The sequence below is a fragment of the Coregonus clupeaformis genome, chromosome 29 (genome assembly GCF_020615455.1).
Source record: "Coregonus clupeaformis isolate EN_2021a chromosome 29, ASM2061545v1, whole genome shotgun sequence".
NCBI classification, from domain to species: domain Eukaryota; kingdom Metazoa; phylum Chordata; class Actinopteri; order Salmoniformes; family Salmonidae; genus Coregonus; species Coregonus clupeaformis.
The window spans coordinates 37356120-37376552 of record NC_059220.1 but is presented as its reverse complement, the minus strand read 5'-3'; the positions used below and the strand labels follow the sequence as shown (position 1 = coordinate 37376552).

Sequence of the window (20433 nt, the reverse complement as noted above, 5' to 3'; positions counted from 1 at the left end):
AAAAATAACACCTATGTGAGAATGTTATTCATTGACTACAGCTCAGCGTTCAACACCATAGTGCCCTCAAAGCTCATCACTAAGCTAAGGATCCTGGGACTAAACACCTCCCTCTGCAACTGGATCCTGGACTTCCTGTCGGGCCGTCCTCCAGGTGGTAAGGGTAGGTAACAACACATCCGCCACGCTGGTACTCTACACGGGGGCCCCTCAGGGGTGCGTGCTCAGTCCCCTCCTGAACTCCCTGTTCACTCATGACTGCATGACCAGGCACGACTCCAACACCATCATTAAGTTTGCCGACGACACAACAGTGGTAGGCCTGATCACCTACAACGATGAGAGCCTATAGGGAGGAGGTCAGAGACCTGGCCAGAACAACAACCTCTCCCTCAACGTGATCAAGACAAAGGAGATGATTGTGGACTAAAGGAAAAAGAAGAGGACCGAGCACGCCCCCATTCTCATTGATGGGGCTGTAGTGGAGCAGGTTGAGAGCTTCAAGTTCCTTGGTGTCCACAACACCAACAAACTAACATGGTCCAAGCACACCAAGACAGTCGTGAAGAGGGCACGACAAAACCTATTCCCCCTAAGGAGACTGAAAAGATTTGGCATGGGTCCTCAGATCCTCAAAAGGTTCTACAGCTGCACCATCGAGAGCATCCTGACTGGTTGCATCGCTGCCTGGTATGGCAACTGTCTGTAAACAATTGTTGGAAAAATTACTTGTGTCAAACTATAGTTTTGGCAAGTCGGTTAGGACATCTACTTTGTGCATGACACAAGTAATTTTTCCAACAATTGTTTACAGACACAGTATTTCACTTATAATTCACTGTATCACAATTCCAGTGGGTCAGAAGTTTACATACACTAAGTTGACTGTGCCTTTAAACAGCTTTGAAAATTCCAGAAAATGATGTCATGGCTTTAGGAGCTTCTGATAGGCTAATTGACATAATTTGAGTCAATTGGAGGTGTACCTGTGGATGTATTTCAAGGCCTACCTTCAAACTCAGTGCCTCTTTGCTTGACATCATGGGAAAATCAAAAGAAATCAGCCAAGACCTCAGAAAAAATATTGTAGACCTCCAAAAGTCTGGTTCACCCTTGGGAGCAATTTCCAAACACCTGAAGGTACCACGTTCATCTGTACAAACAATAGTACGCACGTATAAACACCATGGGACCACGCAGCCATCATACCGCTCAGGAAGGTGACACGTTCTGTCTCCTAGAGATTAACGTACTTTGGTGCGAAAAGTGCAAATCAATCCCAGAACAATAGTAAAGGACCTTGTGAAGATGCTGGTGGAAACAGGTACAAAAGTGTCTATATCTACAGTAAAACGAGTCCTATATCGACAAAACCTGAAAGGCCGCTCAGCAAGGAAGAAGCCACTGCTCCAAAACTGCCATTAAAAAGCCAGACTACGGTTTGCAACTGCACATGGGGACAAAGATCTTACTTTTTGGAGAAATGTCCTCTGGTCTGATGAAACAAACATAGAAGTGTTTTGCCATAATGACCATCGTTATGTTTGGAGGAAAAAGGGGTCGCTTGCAAACCGAAGAACACAATCCCAAACGTGAAGCACGGGGTTGGCAGCATCATGCTGTGGGGGTGCTTTGCTGTAGGAGGGACTGGTGCACTTCACAAAATAGATGGCATCATGAGGAAGGAAAATTATGTGGATATATTGAAGCAACATCTCAAGACATCAGTCAGGAAGTTAAAGCTTGGTCGCAAATGGGTCTTCCAAATGGACAATGACCCCAAGCATACTTCCAAAGTTGTGGCAAAATGGCTTAAGGACAACAAAGTCAAAGTCAAACTTCTGACCCACTGGGAATGTGATGAAAGAAATAAAAGCTGAAATAAATAATTCTCTCTACTATTATTCTGACATTTCACATTCTTAAAATAAAGTGGTGATCCTAACTGAGCTAAGACAGGGAATTTGTACTAGGATTAAATGTCAGGAATTGTGAAAAACTGAGTTTAAATGTATTTGGCTAAGGTGTATGTAAACTTCCAACTTCAACTGTAGGTAGGTGTTTGTCTGCCGTTGAGGCCACATTCTTGACTCGTTTTACCTGTCATCGCCATTGTTTAGCTAATGTGATGCACATACAAGGGAGGCCTTAGGGGCTAAGACGTGCCCAACAATGGGAGTTGGAATGAGGAAACGCGGCAGGGGGGCAGAAAACTGGATTTGACAGCTAACGATGGAATCCTGTCCGACCGGGTTCGAGGGAAGAGCAGTATTCCACTGTTCCTGACCAGTTTTTTTGGTTGTGAGGGATGGCGTCAACTGCCAACCTCCCAGATGGTTGTGAGGGATGGTGTCAACTGTCAACCTCCCAGACGTTTTAGCTAGCGCTTTGTGTTCGTGTAGTGCTATGACACTGCTACTGTTGATTGTTCAACTGTAACCTGGGATGCTAACACAATTAGGCTAACAAATAGACGGGCAGACAAGACAGTACCGCAGTTCATCTATCCCTTGGATCCCCTGAGGGAGACACACACAGACACACACACATAACCAGGATGTGGTCTTCTCGTCTCATGACCCGAGGCCTGTGTCCATAGGATAGAGGATGTTCATCCTTGTGTGTGTGTACTGTGTATAACCACCTGTTTGTACTGTGTAGAATCACCTTTGTGTACCCACCACTCTGCCTGTTTGTTAGAACCACAGATGAGCCAGGTGTAAGGTGTCACACTAAGGATGATGTGTAAGACTGATAGGACACATAGTCACTGCGTTTGTGTACGTGCGTGTGTACGTGCGTGTGTACGTGCGTGTGTACGTATGCGTGTGTGTGAAAGATGCTTTACCTTCTCTCGTTGTGCCCCCTGGTGATTTGAAACGTAGGCACACACAGTTTACTCAGAAGGTAGAAGTGAAACAGAAGTCAAAGCAGGAGCAGCCTTTCCCAAATGTTGACACCCTTTGGGTTTCTTGATAGGACATACTCCTAGGATCATGAGAATAGGTCATTATATGATGAGATCACCTTTACTGAAGATGAGTAATTGCAAAAACATTGAAATGGAACATGTAGCTCATGAGACTATGTTGCGCCAGACATGACTTTACATGAAGTAAGCCATATAGTTACTTACTACTTTGGTTAACCGGTCAGCTATTTGATTAAACCAAGCATCTCATTTAGAAAACTAGTTCAATTCAGCTTAAAATTAACTACAAAATGTAGTTACTATATAGTTACTATGTGATTATAGAAATAAATTAACAGTTGTCACTACATGATATCTGTGCAAACTTGCAGTTAACGTTTCTCAGTATAGTGGTTATAATATTAAGTAAGCATATTGACATAGTACTTTCTAAAGAAAGCGATGTTTTGAAATTGCTTTCAGCAACCTTCTTTTAGTGGTTGCTAGTAGAACTGAGTCAACATGTAATTACCACTGTCTGCCAAAAGAGGGAGACACACACTAGTTCAGTAAAGACTGCACGTACAAAAACAAGGAACCAGACAGATATTCTATGCTCTTTGGAATTCAGTGGGAGTGGAACCAGTGGGAATGCTGTCGAAAAAATATGACCTAATTTACTGTGCATGGAACATCAGTCATTGACAAAGAATACAATCCAATTTCACCATTTGCATTATTTTAGCTTTTTTCTACAACTATAAAAAAAAAATTATATACAGAATAAACAGGGTCTAATGCCTTAAGTGTAAGATACTGTACCATGCGTTGTGCACAGTCACTATAGTGTTTAACATAGTGAGGCAATGGTACACAAATCCCCCCCACCCACCCACCATTTGTTGTTATGCATGGTTTTAAGGTACCTGAATTACTCAACAAATAAAATTCCCACTGAAAAAACAACATCCTGAATCTTCCTCCTCTTCCTCCTCCTCTTCCTCAGATCTTCATCTCGGTCAACTGCCTAAGCACAGACTTCTCCTCCCAGAAGGGGGTGAAGGGCCTTCCACTGAATCTGCAGATAGACACCTACAGCTACAACAACCGCAGTAACAAGCCAATCCACCGGGCCTTCTGCCAGATCAAGGTGTTCTGTGACAAGGGAGCTGAGAGGAAGATCAGAGACGAGGAGAGGAAGCAGTCTCGCAGGAAGGGCAAGTGCACCGACCTCACCGCCAGTATGGGAGCATGTGAGTGCCCACTGAGCATAGACACATAGAAATGAGCATAGACACATAAACACACACAGGCGCAAGCACACACATACACACACAATAATATACTGAACAAAATATAAACGCAACATGCAACAATTTCAAAGATTTTAATGAGTTACAGTTCATAAAAGGAAATCAGTCAATTGAAATAAATTCATTAGGCCCTAATCTATGGATTTTACTTGAGAATACAGACATGCATCTGTTGGTCACAGATAACTTTTTTTTAAAGGTAGGGACATGGATCAGAAAACCAGTCAGTATCTGGTGTGTCCACCATTTGCCTCATGCAGTGCAGCACATAGAGTTGATCAGGCTGTTGATTGTGGCCTTTGGAATATTGTCCCACTCCTCTTCAATGGCTGTGCGAAGTTGCTGGATATTGGTGGGAACTGGAACACCCTGTCTTACACATCGATCCAGAGCATTCCAAACATTTTTCAGCTTACAGGAATTGTGTACAGATCCTTGCGACATGGGGACGTGAATTATCATGCTGAAACATGAGGTGATGGCGGAGGATGAATGACACGACTATGAGCCTCAAGATCTCGTCACGGTATCTCTGCGTATTCAAATTGCCTGCCACGTTGTCCGTAGCTTATGCCTGCCCATACACCCACCGCCACCATGGGGCACTCTGTTCACAACATTGACATCAGCAAACTGCTCGCCCACACGACGCCATACACGTGGTCTGTGGTTGCGAGGCTGGTTGGACTTACTGCCAAATTCTCTAAAACAACGTTGGAGATGGCTTATGGTAGAGAAATTAACATTAAATTATCTGGCAACAGCTCTGGTGGACATTCCTGCAGTCAGCATGCCTATTGCATGCTCCCTCAAAACTTGAGACATCTGTGGCATTGTGTTGTGTGACAAAACTGCACATTTTAGAGTGGCCTTTTATTGTCCCCAGCACAAGGTGCACCTGTGTAAGGATCATGCTGTTTAATCAGCTTCTTGATATGCCTCACCTGTCAGGTGGATGGATTATCTTGTCAAAGGACGAATGCTCACTAACAGAGATGAAAATAAATGTGTGCACAATATTTGAGATAAATAAGCTTTTTGAGCGTATGGAAAATGGGACCAACACTTTACATGTTGCGTTTATATTTTTGTTCAGTGTTATATGATCTATTCTTGCAACGATACACATCAACAAGGCTCATCATTTGTCATTTTCGACCCCCATAGATGGTGACGTCAAAGTCCCTCTTCTTCAGAAGCGTAATGATGTCACAACCTTCAAGATGATGACTGACTTTGAGACTCAGCCGGTTCTCTTCATCCCTGACATCCACTTCTCCAACGTCCAGCGCCATGTGAGTACCCCTATAAACTGATCTATGGTCCGTCTTGCATTTCACCTTCTAATGGTGAATGGTTAGGATTTGGGCAGGGTAAGCTGACCCTAGATATATATCTTAAGGCAACTTCTACCCAGACATGACAGGGTCAACATCCTTGGCCAGGTAACCGAATGCAGGGTTATGCAAAGTATGCATACCACCTAAATGTTATGGGATGGTACCTGTGACATTCAAACTGATATTAAAACAGTTTAATTTTCCTGATATACTGTAGGTGTGGTGATAAGGCTGTTATCAGATTAATTGGGACAAAATTATAAACGCCAACCCTTTTTTTAGCGGATTCCAAAAAATCTACCTGTGTATTTCCATTGGGCTGTATGTAGGCTGCACAAGTGGACCACAACAGCCATGCATTTAGAATACATCGTAGTTATACCTACTTAATTGCCATGCAAGTGCAAGGTAGAATTTACTATAGAGTACCGGTAAGTATACAAATGATATGTTTTGTGATAAGATAAGAGCACATACTGTACTTGGTGCAGATTCAATGATACAAATCTTATCAAAGGGCATTTGAATGCAACTCCCACCAGCCACTGACTACCAAAGAGTCCAAACCACCCCCCACCATGTTTCCTTCAGACTTCTAAGAGCCCCTCATTCTGACACTCCTTCACTAAATACCAGGTGTTCTTTAGTGGGTGGATATCCCCCTAAGGCTATCTTACTTTAGAGTGTAGAGGCTCTGCCTATGCATTGTTAATCTGCCTATGCATTGTTAATAGATGAGTTAGAGACCCAACCTTAGTGTTTGATGTCCAAGCCCTGAACACCATTGATGTCCAGGGATTTTAAGGGGATCTGCTGTGCATTATGGGGGATCAAAATTCCAGAAACTTTCACAATATTCCCAGGTTTTATGGACTTTTGAAATCCTATAGGGGAATGTGTTATGTCTGTGCCGTGTTGTGACCCTGCATACCCAGCGCTCCTCCTATCGGTCACTCCTCCCCAGCTGGTAGGGTCAGGGTGTGAGTCAGAAGACATATTCCAGACACCACACTCTGGATCATTGCGTTAGAGCTCGCCACTCAGAGAGTGGTACTTAGCAGGGGTTGGAACCAAAATTATTTTCCAATCGTTTCGTTCTGAACAGAACAATTCTTTTTTTGGTTCCGTTCCACTGTTCCGACCAGCAAAATGAAGTTCTGAACTGGTTCGAACCCAAAAATAGTAGCGGTTTATATTGTTCCTTTCTATTCCTTTTTAAACCTTTGAAATAAAATATTTTGTACATTTAGCTCGACATTAAATTACTTCACCAATCATTGTGGCTAGAGCCGCTTGCTATGGAGTGGGCAAGCTATTTACATGCATTGAACAGACGAGTGTAGGGCGCAAGATGCAACTAATATTTTGCAGGTGGGGAGAGAGCGAGAGAGGTTGGAGGAGGAGGCTTGGCTTGAAGCGCTGGGCATCTTGTTGTTATGACATGCATTAAGATGTGCGTCACATTACGTGGTTCCCGGTGGGTAAAGAGTTTCACAACTCCTACTCAGCACAAGGTGACCTCAAGGCAACCAAAACTCACAGGCTAGACTTGCCAATTGGCCAGGACTTTGTAATCCTGTAATATCATGGGATCAGGGGTTATTCAGACTGGGACTTTCCAGTGTGTTCTAATAGGGGGAGATAGCCTTGGGATTGGCTGATGTGTGTGTTTATGTGCCAAAGATCTTACATGGTGCTTCAATGAATCAAAACATGTTTGGAATCACTCTTAAGCATGTATAGCAGATTAAAAAATATATACTTTTAACGTAATTGATTATTTTAAGCCCGGTGCTCTTTGAATAAGGCACCTAATACATTATGTCTAGAGTAGACTGCACCTGTTGCACTTGTGACTTGGTTTGACACCAAGGTGAGAGGAGACAGAGGGTAGTGTAGCTCTGTCTGTCTGCGTGTGGTATGTCAGGTCTCTCAACATTACCCAACAGCACACCTCTAGCAGTGCTCCCAGCCAGCGTGACATAACATGGCCTTCAGGTTGGATGCAGGAAGCATAGAGTGAAGCATTTCCCCTTGATTTTTAGAGCCAAGAATATACAGAGTCAATCTAACATGTTTTTAGGTCTCATGTTGAGACCAAATGTTCCAGGGCCCTGTTTGAACACTAGCAATGGATTCTTCCTTCCTTCCTGCTGTGAGGTCATCAGAAATCAGACCGAATTGGTGAAAGCCACATTTACTTATTCAACCTCAATAGATCACTAATATTTCAAGGAAATTAGTAAGGAAGGATGGTTTAGTATATAACAGGGCCCAAGTCATTGCAAAGCTCTGAGAATGTTGTCTGTACAGTGGGTATGTTGCCAACATTGAGGACCAGGATAGACAGTGTTGTTTTGCTGAGACATTTTCAGCTTCCATGAATTGTGTACAGATCCTTGCGACATGGGGCCGTGAATTATCATGCTGAAACATGAGGTGATGGCGGAGGATGAATGACACGACTATGAGCCTCAAGATCTCGTCACGGTATCTCTGCGCATTCAAATTGCCTGCCACGTTGTCCGTAGCTTATGCCTGCCCATACACCCACCGCCACCCTATTGGCTACAGTGGCACCAGGGTCCTGTTCATTAGGTTTAAATGTTTAAAAACATATTATTGCAACAGAAAACAAAAATCTGTGTTTCTCATTGGTAGTGTTCCTCCCTGTTTCAGTCCGTTTGGTGCCTAATGAACATGACCCAGCTCAATGAGTTCACTGATTTCTGGGCCACATGGCGCTACTGAGCTGCAGAGTGGACTGAGCTGAAAATAAACCTTTCCTGTTTACTTTTCTGATCCAGCCTGGAGGGAAAACATTTATTTTGGTGCACAATTGGCAGTTGGATCCAAAATAGCAACCCAGTAAACCTCCAGCACATTTATCTGTGACTGATTAGCAGGGTGACTGGGTTTCCTCTGAGAATAGCCTACATTGATTTAGCTCTGGTCCAGGTCGTTAGTGCGCTCTGCTCCACTACATAGTAGAGGGGTGCACACTAACAACCTGGACCAGAGCTAATATTGATTATAGCACAAGTTACCGGGTTTGTCGGTTTCAGAGAAATATCACTCCTCTTGTGCTGCAAGAATGGCCTGAACAAGAACATCCTATAAGTGTGAGTCAGAATAAGTAAAGTATATCCAAAACACTGTCATTAAATTTGATTGAAGAGTTCCCCAAGGATTGTTGTCACTGCCCACAAAGTCCAATCGACCTATTTTCTTGCACTTATTTCCAAATGCGGTCCATATCAGATAAAATCACCTCTTTGATATGTAGGAATGTGTGTTTTCACCCTTGACCCATATCACTCACTTCTCTTTCTCACTCACTTCCCTTTCTCACTCACTTCTCTTACTCACTCACTTCCCTTCTCACTCACTTCTCTTTCTCACTCACTTCCCTTCTCACTCACTTCTCTTTCTCACTCACTTCCCTTTCTCACTCACTTCCCTTTCTAACTCACTTCTCTTTCTCACTCACTTCCCTTTCTCACTCACTTCCCTTTCTCACTCACTTCTCTTCTCACTCACTTCCCTTCTCACTCACTTCCCTTTCTCACTCACTTCCCTTTCTCACTCACTTCCCTTTCTCACTCACTTCCCTTTCTCACTCACTTCCCTAGCTCACTCACTTCCCTTTCTCACTCACTTCTCTTTCTCACTCACTTCCCTTTCTCACTCACTTCTCTTTCTCACTCACTTCCCTTTCTCACTCACTTCCCTTTCTCACTCACTTCCCTTTCTCACTCACTTCCCTTCTCACTCACTTCCCTTTCTCACTCACTTCCCTTTCTCACTCACTTCCCTTTCTCACTCACTTTCTTTCTCACTCACTTCCCTTTCTCACTCACTTCTCTTTCTCTCCATGCAGCCCTTCTCACAAGAAGATGGAGAGGAAAGGTGAGTTCCTGGAAACACACATTTTACACTTGTTTGTCTGTAATTTGATTTAAGTGGGTGGAAAACGGCTGGAGAAAATAAAGACAGTATGGTCTAGGACCTTCCTGCCACTTCTCTGTGAGAGGGCCTGTGTGTGTGTGTGTGTGTGTGTAAACGCTCTAAGCCAACTTTTCGTGTGTGTCCGTAGCAGCTCGGGCATGAAGAGATTACCCTACGCCAATGAGGATGAGTTTGGTTCCCCTCCCAATAAGCTGGCCAGAATGGACGAGCCCAAGAAAGGTATGATGTCTGTATGTGGGGTGTTTTTGTGTTCTATTTTTTATTTTCTTTATTTTTTTACCTTTATTTAACCAGGTAGGCCAGTTGAGAACAAGTTCTCATTTACAACTGCAACCTGGCCAAGATAAAGCAAAGCAGTGCGATAAAAACAACAACACAGAGTTACATATGGGATAAACAAAAACGTACAGTCAATAACACAATAGAAAAATTGAAAATATATATATACAGTGTGTGCAAATGTAGTAAGTTATAGAGGTAAGGCAATAAATAGTCCATAGTGGAAAATAATTACAATTTAGTATTAACACTGGAGTGATAGAGTTGCAGAAGATGATGTGCAAAAACAGATACTGGGGTGCAAATGAGCAAAGTAAATAACAATATGGGGATGAGGTAGTTGGGTGGGCTAATTACAGATGGGCTGTGTACAGGTGCAGTGATCAGTAAGCTGCTCTGCCAACTGATGCTTAAAGTTAGTGAGGGAGATAAGAGTCTCCAGCTTCAGAGATTTTTGCAGTTCGTTCCAGTCATTGGCAGCAGAGAACTGGAAGGAATGGCGGCCAAAGGAGGTGTTGGCTTTGGGGATGACCAGTGAGATATACCTGCTGGAGCGCATACTACGGGTGGGTGTTGCTATGGTGACCAATGAGTTAAGATAAGGCAGGGATTTGCCTAGCAGTGATTTATAGATGACCTGGAGCCAGTGGGTTTGGCGACAAATATGTAGTGAGGGCCAGCCAACGAGAGCATACAGGTAATAATGGTGGGTAGTATATGGGGCTTTGGTGACAAAACGGATGGCACTGTGATAGACTACATCCAATTTGCTGAGTAGAGTGTTGGAGGCTATTTTGTAAATGAGTCTACTGTTCGTTGTCTGTCTGTGTGTGTGTGTGTGTGTGTGTGTGTGTGTGTGTGTGTGTGCCCACCAATACACTGTGTATGCACTACTGATAAGGTGTCTCACAGTCACTGTTTACCATCCTCCCTGGTATGAGACCAGAGAGAGGGGGAGGTATGCAGAGGGAGGAGTGTGTTATTGTGTGTGCGTGTGTGTGTGCGTGCGTTGTTGTGAATGTTATGGCTTGCTCCCTGAAGGCCACCTACCCTCCCTACAAACACTGCCCATAGACATAGAGGCACATGACTCCTTAAGGCATCTGCATGCTTACCAAGCCGAAACAGTTTGGTATAGTTTGTGCATATATTATGACGACATTTTGTGACGTTTTTGTTCGTTTTGGACTTCGGTGAGGGTTTTTGCGCTGTTCGGGCACACAAATCTTTTTCTGGAAGCAAGCCGAAGTTCGGAGCCGAAGTCTACGCCCCTTCGTCAGTGATTGGTCAACAGTAGGGATTCTTCAATAAAGTCTTTGTTGTCATTCAACGAGACATGACTCGTTTTCATGCACATTTTTTCATTGAGAAATACTGCACCGAACATCTTAGTTAGATGTAAAATTGCGCTACTAAGATCTCAAAAAATGTATGACAAATTTATTGAGTTATCTTTTATTAATTCTGACTATTTTGAGGAAGTGTATACTGACTACGGCGTCTCAAAATGGACAAACAGTACTATTGACGCTTTCTTCTCGTTTTTCAAGCGAAGGTCTTTTAAGGGAGTACCCAAGCACACTTGTTCGGTTCGGCTAGCCGAGTTTGGCTTGGCACCAGCCGAACTGAATAATGCTGACACCTTTATTCACCCAGTCCCTGAAACACACTCATGCTGTATTCCCCCCTCCCGACGGCATAACCCAATATCACTGTTCATTCTCACCTCTCACTCACAATTCACACACAAGGACACACTCTTCACCCTTCATCAGCATATGGACACGCACGCATGCAAGCACACACAACTTGCACACTGTTTGTATTGAGAAGCTTTTAACGAAAAGGCTTTTTTAAATGTAGTACGGGAAGCTTAGTATAGCGAATGATGTCATAGTCACCATTGCAGAAACTTGAAGTCAGAACACACACCAGCCAGGTCACCCATGATACAAGTCAGTATTCGACGTCCATCCATGTCTTAGGACGTCAGGAGATGATGCGGAAACCGACCATTAGGGGCAACAGTGAGCGTTGTTACCTTCAAGTAGGTTTTGGTTTTGCTAGAGTGTTGTGGACGGGGATGGTGGATGGGCGTTGATTCCAAAGGTTGCAAGTTTGAATCCAGTGATAAAAATAAAAATTTTCCCCAATTTCGCTGCAACTTCCCAACGGGCTCGGGAGAGGCGAAGGTCGAGTCAAACCTTAACCCTAACCTTAACCATTCAGAGTTAATGCCTAATCTTAAGAATTTGGCGTTAATACCTGAACTTAACCCTAACCTTAAAAATTCGGAATTAATGCCTAAACGTAACCTTAAACACTTTGAAATTTGACGTTTGGAACAACTTCGAATTTTGACGTTTGAGAAACATGGATGAACGTCTAATTCTGACGTGAGACTGTGAGAGCTGGTAGACACATACACCCTTGGTCAAAATCCCCTTTACGGTCACTTGTACTAGGGCTGCCAAATTCCCTTTGATATCATATCCAGTGTCAGTGAACCAATAGATCTATTTAGAGCACATCTATTCTGAGTATCAGGTTGGAGTGAATGTGGGTGGACAGTGGGCAGCGTGGTAGAGTGCTTGAATATCCTCCACGTGTGGGAAGTTACACTCCAGCCCTCCCTGAGCAGTGTGCTGCCTCGCTCAGGATCACAGACTGGGGCTGAGTTTGACCAGGCATCCTGCCAATGCTAACCCAGAGGTCTGGGAAGAGGCTGGGCAGACAACAAATCTCTGGTCTAGAGAATGACTTGGTCTTCCCAGTACCAGAGTACCAGAGGGACCAGAGCCTTGAGTTTGGCCCCTTCCCAGACTGGAATGTCCTGGGCTAGGGCGACAGGGGCAGGAGGTCATGGGGGCAGGTTGTTGTTAGTTATTCATTGTGGTTTGGGTGTCAGACTGCTGTGTGTGTGTGTGCGTGTGTAGCAGGAGGAAGCGGTACTCGCTAGGCAAGCAGCGTGACGTCCGTTGCACGTGTGCGTGTTCACGTGCATGTGTGTGTTCGTGTGTGTGTACGTATATGTGTGTTTGTGCGAATGTGTATTACTGTCCCAGATCTGATAGAACACTGTGAGGTATGGGTCACTTGAGACAGGGTCATAGTGAGAATCTCAGTTCAAACCCACATAAAGGGCCTCACCACCAGTCAGGCTGCTTAGCTTCAGCAAAACAGATATCTGACTCTGCCAATAAGTTCATGTGCTGTGTGATTTGGGGTGTGTGTCCTGCTATGACTTTGGTTTTGCGAAACCTAGCCCCATTTGAGTGTGTTTGTGTGTATATTTATGTATGTTTGTGTATGTGTCCCTGTGTGTGTGTGTGTGTGTACATGCCTGTGTGTATGTGTGATCAGTATGTCTCACTGTACCCCTCCTCTCTCCTATGTAGTTCTGCTGTATGTGCGTAAGGATACCGAGGAGGTGTTTGATGCTGTCATGCTGAAGAACCCCACACTGAAAGGCCTGGTGGAAGCAGTAAGTTTCTACGCAATACAACTAGAGCATAATAATATAATAATATAATAATATTATAGTAATAACACAGTAATATGGCCATTAAGCCCTAAGTGCTTTACAGTTAATCGTCATTGTATGTGGCCCATGCAGGAATCAAACCCACAACCCTAGTGCAAAAACATGCTCCAAACAACTGCAGGTTCAGAACCACAATCCTCCACTAAAGTTTATGAAACAGATCACTTTTACTCATAAAGTCAAACTTCACACCTACAGAACCACCATGATAGTGGCTTAGAAACAGGGTGAGCCTGTCCCTAGTGGGGTTTCATAGGGTCAGTCAGGGAGGGACACCCAGGGAGACAGCCAGACATATGGTGTATGTTATGGGAGGCTGGTCACATCGCATCACTCCGCTGACACTAGTGTGGGTGGCTCTGTTTGTGTCACGGCCCATTCTGCCACACAAACTCCTCTATCGTCTACCCTGAAATTACCCATGGCCACTATCTATCTCGCTCAGCTTGATTATCCTAATTCAACCCAGCATCTCAGAGAGAGCGAGAGAGACAGAGAGGAGACACAACAACCTAGATGATTATTTCCTAGAAATGGAGGGACGGATGGAGAAAGAGAAAGGGGGGTGCCCAAGGAGGACAGAGGCATTGCCACGTGTAGGGTCTCCCTTCAGGTGGGGGGCCATGGTGGCTATGGTTCTGATTAGGGGGTCTGTCTGGCGTAGTGCACTAAGACAAAGGGTATAGGGGACATCCCTCAGCAGGGGACACCAGGCTGTGGGGAACTCAACATGGGTCCCCAACCGCCTCCACAACAGGCCAAATGAGTTGTGACAGGGCCTCTTAGTTTCCTGGGGAGGGGAGAGTGGGCAGCTGGGGGCAAAGGGTGGCAAAGATACCATCATATGTCTCTTCCCATGTCTCTTCTCTTTCCTGGTTGAATTTTGAATAATTTGTTAGGGTGATCTTTTTTTTATTCATAGAAGATGGAAAACAAAACATTAAGGCATTGTAAAAAATATATATATAATGGAGTTATTGAGTTACATTATAAAGGAGTTATTGAGTTACATTATAAAGGAGTTATTGAGTTACATTATAAAGGAGTTATTGAGTTCCATTTTAAATAATAAAAAAAACACACAAAAAAACAACAAGTATACAACATAATGTTACTTCAAAACAAAGCAAGCACCAGACCTAGGTTCAAATACTATTTCAAACATCTCAACCACCCTCACATACATTGTCTCTTCTTTCAAACAAGAGACTACTGGATAACAAGTCTTTGTTGCTCCGCTTCTTCTAGATATCAGAGAAATACAACGTGCCGCTCGAGAAAGTGGGGAAAGTCTACAAGAAATGCAAGAAAGGGTAAGAGGTTCACATCAATGGTTAAGTTTATTTACCATGATTAAGATCGTTCTACAACAAGTAAACGTTATATTTGTGGAGAATCAGGATTTTTATGTATTACATTATGTATTACATAATAAGATAATAACCATGGAAATAGACTGACTAGATTCTATTTCTATGATACTGACATCCCTATCTGTCCCTCTATTAGGATTCTAGTCAACATGGATGACAACATCATCAAGCACTACTCCAATGAAGACACCTTCCAGATCGCCATGGAGGAGCTAGGGGGCGTGTACAAACTCACCCTGACTGAAATCTGATTGGCCCAAAGGGAGGGGTGGGGAGTGATTGACACTGTCACCGCCCAGTCTACATAGAGTGTGGACATTGGGCAGCTTGTAAAGTTGTTGTAAATGTAAAGAAATGTGGTTTACACATACACATACACATGGCCTTAGCCCAGTCACCGAACATGAACAGAATGTCTCTGACACTATTCGCAATATCTACAGTCCACTAGCATGGTTCCAGATCTGTTGTTATCAGTCATGCCAATGATCATTGCAGTTGTCGAGGCAGCATAAACTGATCTGGGACAAGGCTTAACTGTCCACCTGTCTGAGAGACAGTGTTCTTTGTTATCTGTAAGGTCACTAAGCCAAGTTACAAAGCCACTGCTCTTATATGATGATGGCATTGTGTCGATGGCTTGATGTAGACTTTTGATACATTTTGTGTAACTTTTATATATAAGAATCGAGTGTAACAAGAAGCCCTCTTCGTTTTGTAATAGCTATGTAATATATGTATGTAAAGGCCATTTGAGAATCTTTGTTACAGTACAGTATGTGTGGCGTATTTGTTGTGTGGCTATAATACCTGATGCTATGCAGACAAACCTTCTCTCAGTATCTTTGTGTTGTTCATGGAATACGTAAGAGAAACAGGCTAATAATGCATTGATTTTGACATTAGCATTAGCATCATAGTAGAGTGGTTGGAGATGCATGCTATCCTTTAGCCTGGTCCCAGATCTGTTTGTGCTATCTTGCCAATTCCTATGGTGATTGTCTTGCCAAACATAGCAAGACAGTACAAACACAACTGGGACCAGGCTAGCTATCCTTATGCCTCAGACTGCATTGTGTCTGCCCCATTGGAACTCCATATAGCACTGAAGATAGATCTTAATCGATTAAAGAGGATATTTAGCACGCATTGCAAACACTAATTGTATTGCAAATAGAGGGGATGGTTGGCTCACTGTATTGATACTAAACATCCTGGCAGTATTTAGTATGTATGTATGTATGTATGTATGTACACTCAGTCTGGCAGTTAGTATGATATTATCTGTGTTTGTTGTTACCATATGTGTGTTGAGTATGAGCATGTACTGCATGTGGTTTTCACATGGATTTCTGAATAGAATCGAGAGCAGACATTTTCCCTTATAGCGCTTTAGCATATGGCCTCTTCATAGGTATTACATGTTTTTTATTAAGTAGAAGAAAAAAGTATCAACCCTTCACTCAGCTATGGCCTGAATAGGTTTCAGAACAGGTTGCAGACTCACAACAAAATAGATTTGAGAATGTCTATTAGTGCATAGGAAGTCAGATAGTTAAGGTCAAACCCATTCAGATTGACAGATTCTCCCTATGTCGTTGTATACACACATCAGGTACAGTAATAATGTGATAACATTACATTTGTGTCCATTTGAAAATGTTGAAAAAATGTGTCCTTGCGTACTGTAGAAGCTCCTTTTTGTACCAGAGTACTTAATGTGTATATATTTATTAAGAGAATGGGAAATGGGTTATTTTTTACCGTATATATCAAACAGAATGTTACTATTATTCCTAATATAATGTTTTATTATGTTTCTTGTTTTTGTATGAAATTGTTCTAACATAGTATTTACAGTATATGTCGAGGGTAGGTTGAAATATTTGTACATGTCTTTGTTTTTTAAATGACATGTCTTTTCTCAGATGTTGGGAATATTCTCTCATGTATCATATAGTGTCCAACTGTCCAATAAAAAAAGCTCCAGGAGCTGTACTGGTGGTCTGTATGTTGGTGGCTCATGTCCCAAATGGCACCCTATTCCCTATATAGTGCACTACTGTTGACCAGAGGCTCTGGTCAAAAGTAGTGCACTATAGAGAGAATAGGGTGCCATTTGGGATGTAAGCCTCATGTTGGGCCTTGGCTTCATTAACATTCCCCTTCAGCCACAGAGCAAACTCAGCCGTGGCTGGAGCCCCAGTCTTCCACAGGTCCATATGTCTGGGCACCAACCCCAAAGCCCCACTGACAGGAAACAGGCGTGAAAACAGTAACACACAGCCTCGCTCGCCAGTCACCACATTGCTCCGAAAACACACCAATGTCCTCAAATGGCCTCGCTAACGTAGTCTCTCCATCTGAATGTCCCCACAAAAGATACAGCGGTAGTGGTAAGGCATTTATGGTACAGTACATCCACACTATTCAGACTGGAGTATATTTGGGTACTACAGTACCATTTTCAGACATGTTAGGCTAGAGAAACAGGCGAATGCAGCAGAGACATAGGCACACACAGTAAGGTACAGTAGGCCTACTGCTAATGTGACAGTTGAAATGAACCTAAACTGCTATGATGTGTATTAGAAGTAAGGATAGGGGCTTTCCTTTTTCTAGCTCAAAGTGATGTAGAATCCTCAGACTTCAGAAGAGTGGATACTTCCATGGCGCGTATGGCATAGAGAAATAATCTTGATTCTATTTCTATGGCCTATGTTATTATCACAAACTGTGCCTGGGCCTACGCTCTAAAAATTAGGGGTTCATCAAGGGTTCTTCTAAGATCCTCAAAATTCTTCAAAGAACCTTCGAGTTCTTGGCACTGAAAATTACCCCCCAAAAAATGTATTCCAAGAACCCCATAGGAGGTATTTGGTATTTTTGGGGTATTTTATTATGATCCCCGTTAGCTGTTGCAAAAGCAGCAGCTACTCTTCCTGGGGTCCACACAAAACATGAAACATGACATAATACAGAACATTAATAGACAACAGCTCAATGACAGGACTACATAAATAAAATAAAATAAATACAAAAGGTACACGTAGCCTACATATCAATACATACACACAAACTATCTAGGTCAAATAGGGGAGAGACATTATGCTGTGAGGTGTTGCTTTATCTGTTTTTTGAAACCAGGTTTGCTGTTCACTTGAGCAATATGAGATGGAACGGAGTTCCATGCAATAATGGCTCTATATAATACTGTACGCTTTCTTGAATTTGTTCTGGATTTGGGGACTGTGAAAAGACCCCTGTGAGCTGTGTGTAAGTTGACTATGCAAACATTTTGCGATTTTCAACACATTAATGTTTCTTATAAAAAGAAGAAGTGATACAGTCAGTCTCTCCTCAACTCTTAACCAAGAGAGTGGCATGCATAATATTTATATCAGCCCTCTGATTACAATGAAGAGCAAGATGTGCCGCTCTGTTCTGGGCCAGCTGCAGCTTAACTAGGTAATTCGTTGCAGCACTCGACCACACGACTGGACAATAATGAAGATAAGACAAAACTAGGCCCTGCAGGACTTGCTTTTTGGAGTGTGGTGTCAAAAAAGCAGAGCATCTCTTTATTATGGACAGACCTCTCCCCATCTTTACAACCATTGTATCTATATGTTTTGACCATGACAGTTTACAATTTTTTAAAAACGTTTTAGTCATTTAGCAGACGCTCTTATCCAGAGCGGTTACTGGCACAACGCTCTTAACCACTAAGCTACCTGCTGCCCCAATCTAAGGTATCTCCAAGTAATTTAGTCTCGTCAACTTGTTCAACAGCCACACCATTCATTACCAGATTCAGCTGAGGTCTAGAACTTAGGGAATGATTCGTACCAAATACAATACTTTTTATTTTATTATATTTTTATATATTTCCCTTTATTACTTTCCAACCCCACCACCCCTTCCATAATTGGAGTAAACTAGTGAATAACAATGCTTAGGCCTCGACTTCCAGCTTATACATACTATATACATTTTATGGACACAGTCAATTTTACAATAATTCGATTTTGTTTGTTTTTACTCCTGAACTTCCTCTACCCTCAACCTCTCCGATCATTTTCATGATGTCCATCCGGTTTGCTTCTATATGCCATATCTTTCTAACTGTGCTCTTTCACAAAAGTTCTCAACCTATAACCTATATACTTATTATGGACACAGCATGCTTACATTATTAGTTATCTTGTTGTTATTAGTTGTTGTTAGTTGTTATTAGTCCCATCCTTCAACTCCATTCAACACCACCCATCTATCTCTTAACACCATCCATATTGGATTTCTATTTGCCATATATTTTTCAACTGTACTGTGATGTTTTACAAAAGTTCTGAACCTTTCTATTCTCATTATTTCTACAGATTGTAAATTGAAAATAAACATTTTTGCTAAAAGTAAAATTATATTATTGATCGATTGACTATGACTTTTCAGATCAACCAGTAATGCTATCTGCAGGGTTGGCTCCAGGAAATATTGCAATCCTTTAGCCATTCCTGGACCTGTGTCCAAAAACAAGCTACAAATGGACAGTACCAAAATATAATGATCTAATGATTCTGTCTCTTCGCAGCAAAATCTGCAGAGCTGGGAAGATTGTATCCCCCATAAAAATAACATTCTATTGGTAGCAAGAATTTTATATAATAATTTAAATTGAAAAATTCTAAGTTTTGAATCCGGCATCGTTTTGCATATCAGTTCATAAACACTATGCCATGGGATCGGTACGTAAAAAATCTCTTCCCAACTATTTTGCAAATACAATACTCTTAGTTTTAGAGATGTTCAGGACCAGTTTATTACTGGCCACCCATTCCAAAACAGACTACAACTCTTTGTTAAGGGTTTCAGTGACTTCATTAGCTGTGGTTGCTGATGCGTATATGGTTGAATCATCAGCATACATGAACACACATGCTTTGTTTAATGCCAGTGGTAGGTATTTGGTAAAAATAGAAAAGAGTAGAGGGCCTAGAAAGCTGCCCTGCGGTACACCACACTTTACATGTTTGACATTAGAGAAGCTTCCATTAAAGAAAACCCTTTGAGTTCTATTAGATAGATACTGAATCCACGATATGGCAGAGGTTGAAAAGCCATAACACATACGTTTTTTCAACAACAGGTTATGGTCAATAATATCAAAGGCTGCACTGAAATCTAACAGTACAGCTCCCACAATCTTCTTATTATCAATTTCTTTCAACCAATCATCAGTCATTTGTGTCAGTGCAGTACATGTTGAGTGCCGTTCTCTATAAGCATGCTGAAAGTCTGTTGTTAATTTGATTACAGAGAAATAGCATTGTATTTGGTGAAATATTTTTTTTTCCAACAGTCTGCTTAGAGCTGGCTGCAAGCTTATAGGTCTGCTGTTAGAACCAGTAAAGGCCGCTTTACCACTCTTGGGTAGCGGAATTACTTTGGCTTCCCTCCAGGCCTGAGGACAAAGTATTTCCTCTAGGCTCAGATTAAAGATATGACAGATAGGAGTGGCTATGGAGTCAGCTACCATCCTCAGTAGCTTTAAGTTGTCAATGCCAGGTTTGTCATTATTGATCGATAACAACAACTAACTTTACAAAATTCAAACTTGCAATGCTTTTCTTTCATTATTTGTTTTTTATGCATGAATACGATGGCTCACTGTTCATTGTTGCCAAGTTTGCCCACTTTGCCAATG

The 20433-nt window shown here is 42.4% G+C and overlaps 1 protein-coding gene across 4 annotated transcripts in view; it reads left to right on the top strand.

Annotated features, from left to right (window-relative positions):
- The window catches only part of grhl1 (grainyhead-like transcription factor 1), a 28870-nt gene extending 12155 nt beyond the window's left edge, over nucleotides 1-16715 (top strand). For 2 of the 4 annotated variants that reach the window (XM_041855471.2, XM_041855469.2), the window contains exons 9-15: nucleotides 3918-4164; nucleotides 5392-5519; nucleotides 9445-9473; nucleotides 9664-9752; nucleotides 13211-13296; nucleotides 14605-14669; nucleotides 14866-16715. In XM_041855471.2, the coding sequence (XP_041711405.2) occupies nucleotides 3918-4164; nucleotides 5392-5519; nucleotides 9445-9473; nucleotides 9664-9752; nucleotides 13211-13296; nucleotides 14605-14669; nucleotides 14866-14980 (759 nt within the window). In that variant the 3' untranslated portion in view covers nucleotides 14981-16715. Of the gene's footprint in view, nucleotides 1-3917; nucleotides 4165-5391; nucleotides 5520-9444; nucleotides 9474-9660; nucleotides 9753-13210; nucleotides 13297-14604; nucleotides 14670-14865 lie in introns of all 4 variants that reach the window. The other 2 variants (XM_041855470.2, XM_041855468.2) reach the window with 1 other exon arrangement.
- The last annotated feature ends 3718 nt before the right edge of the window (nucleotides 16716-20433 follow it).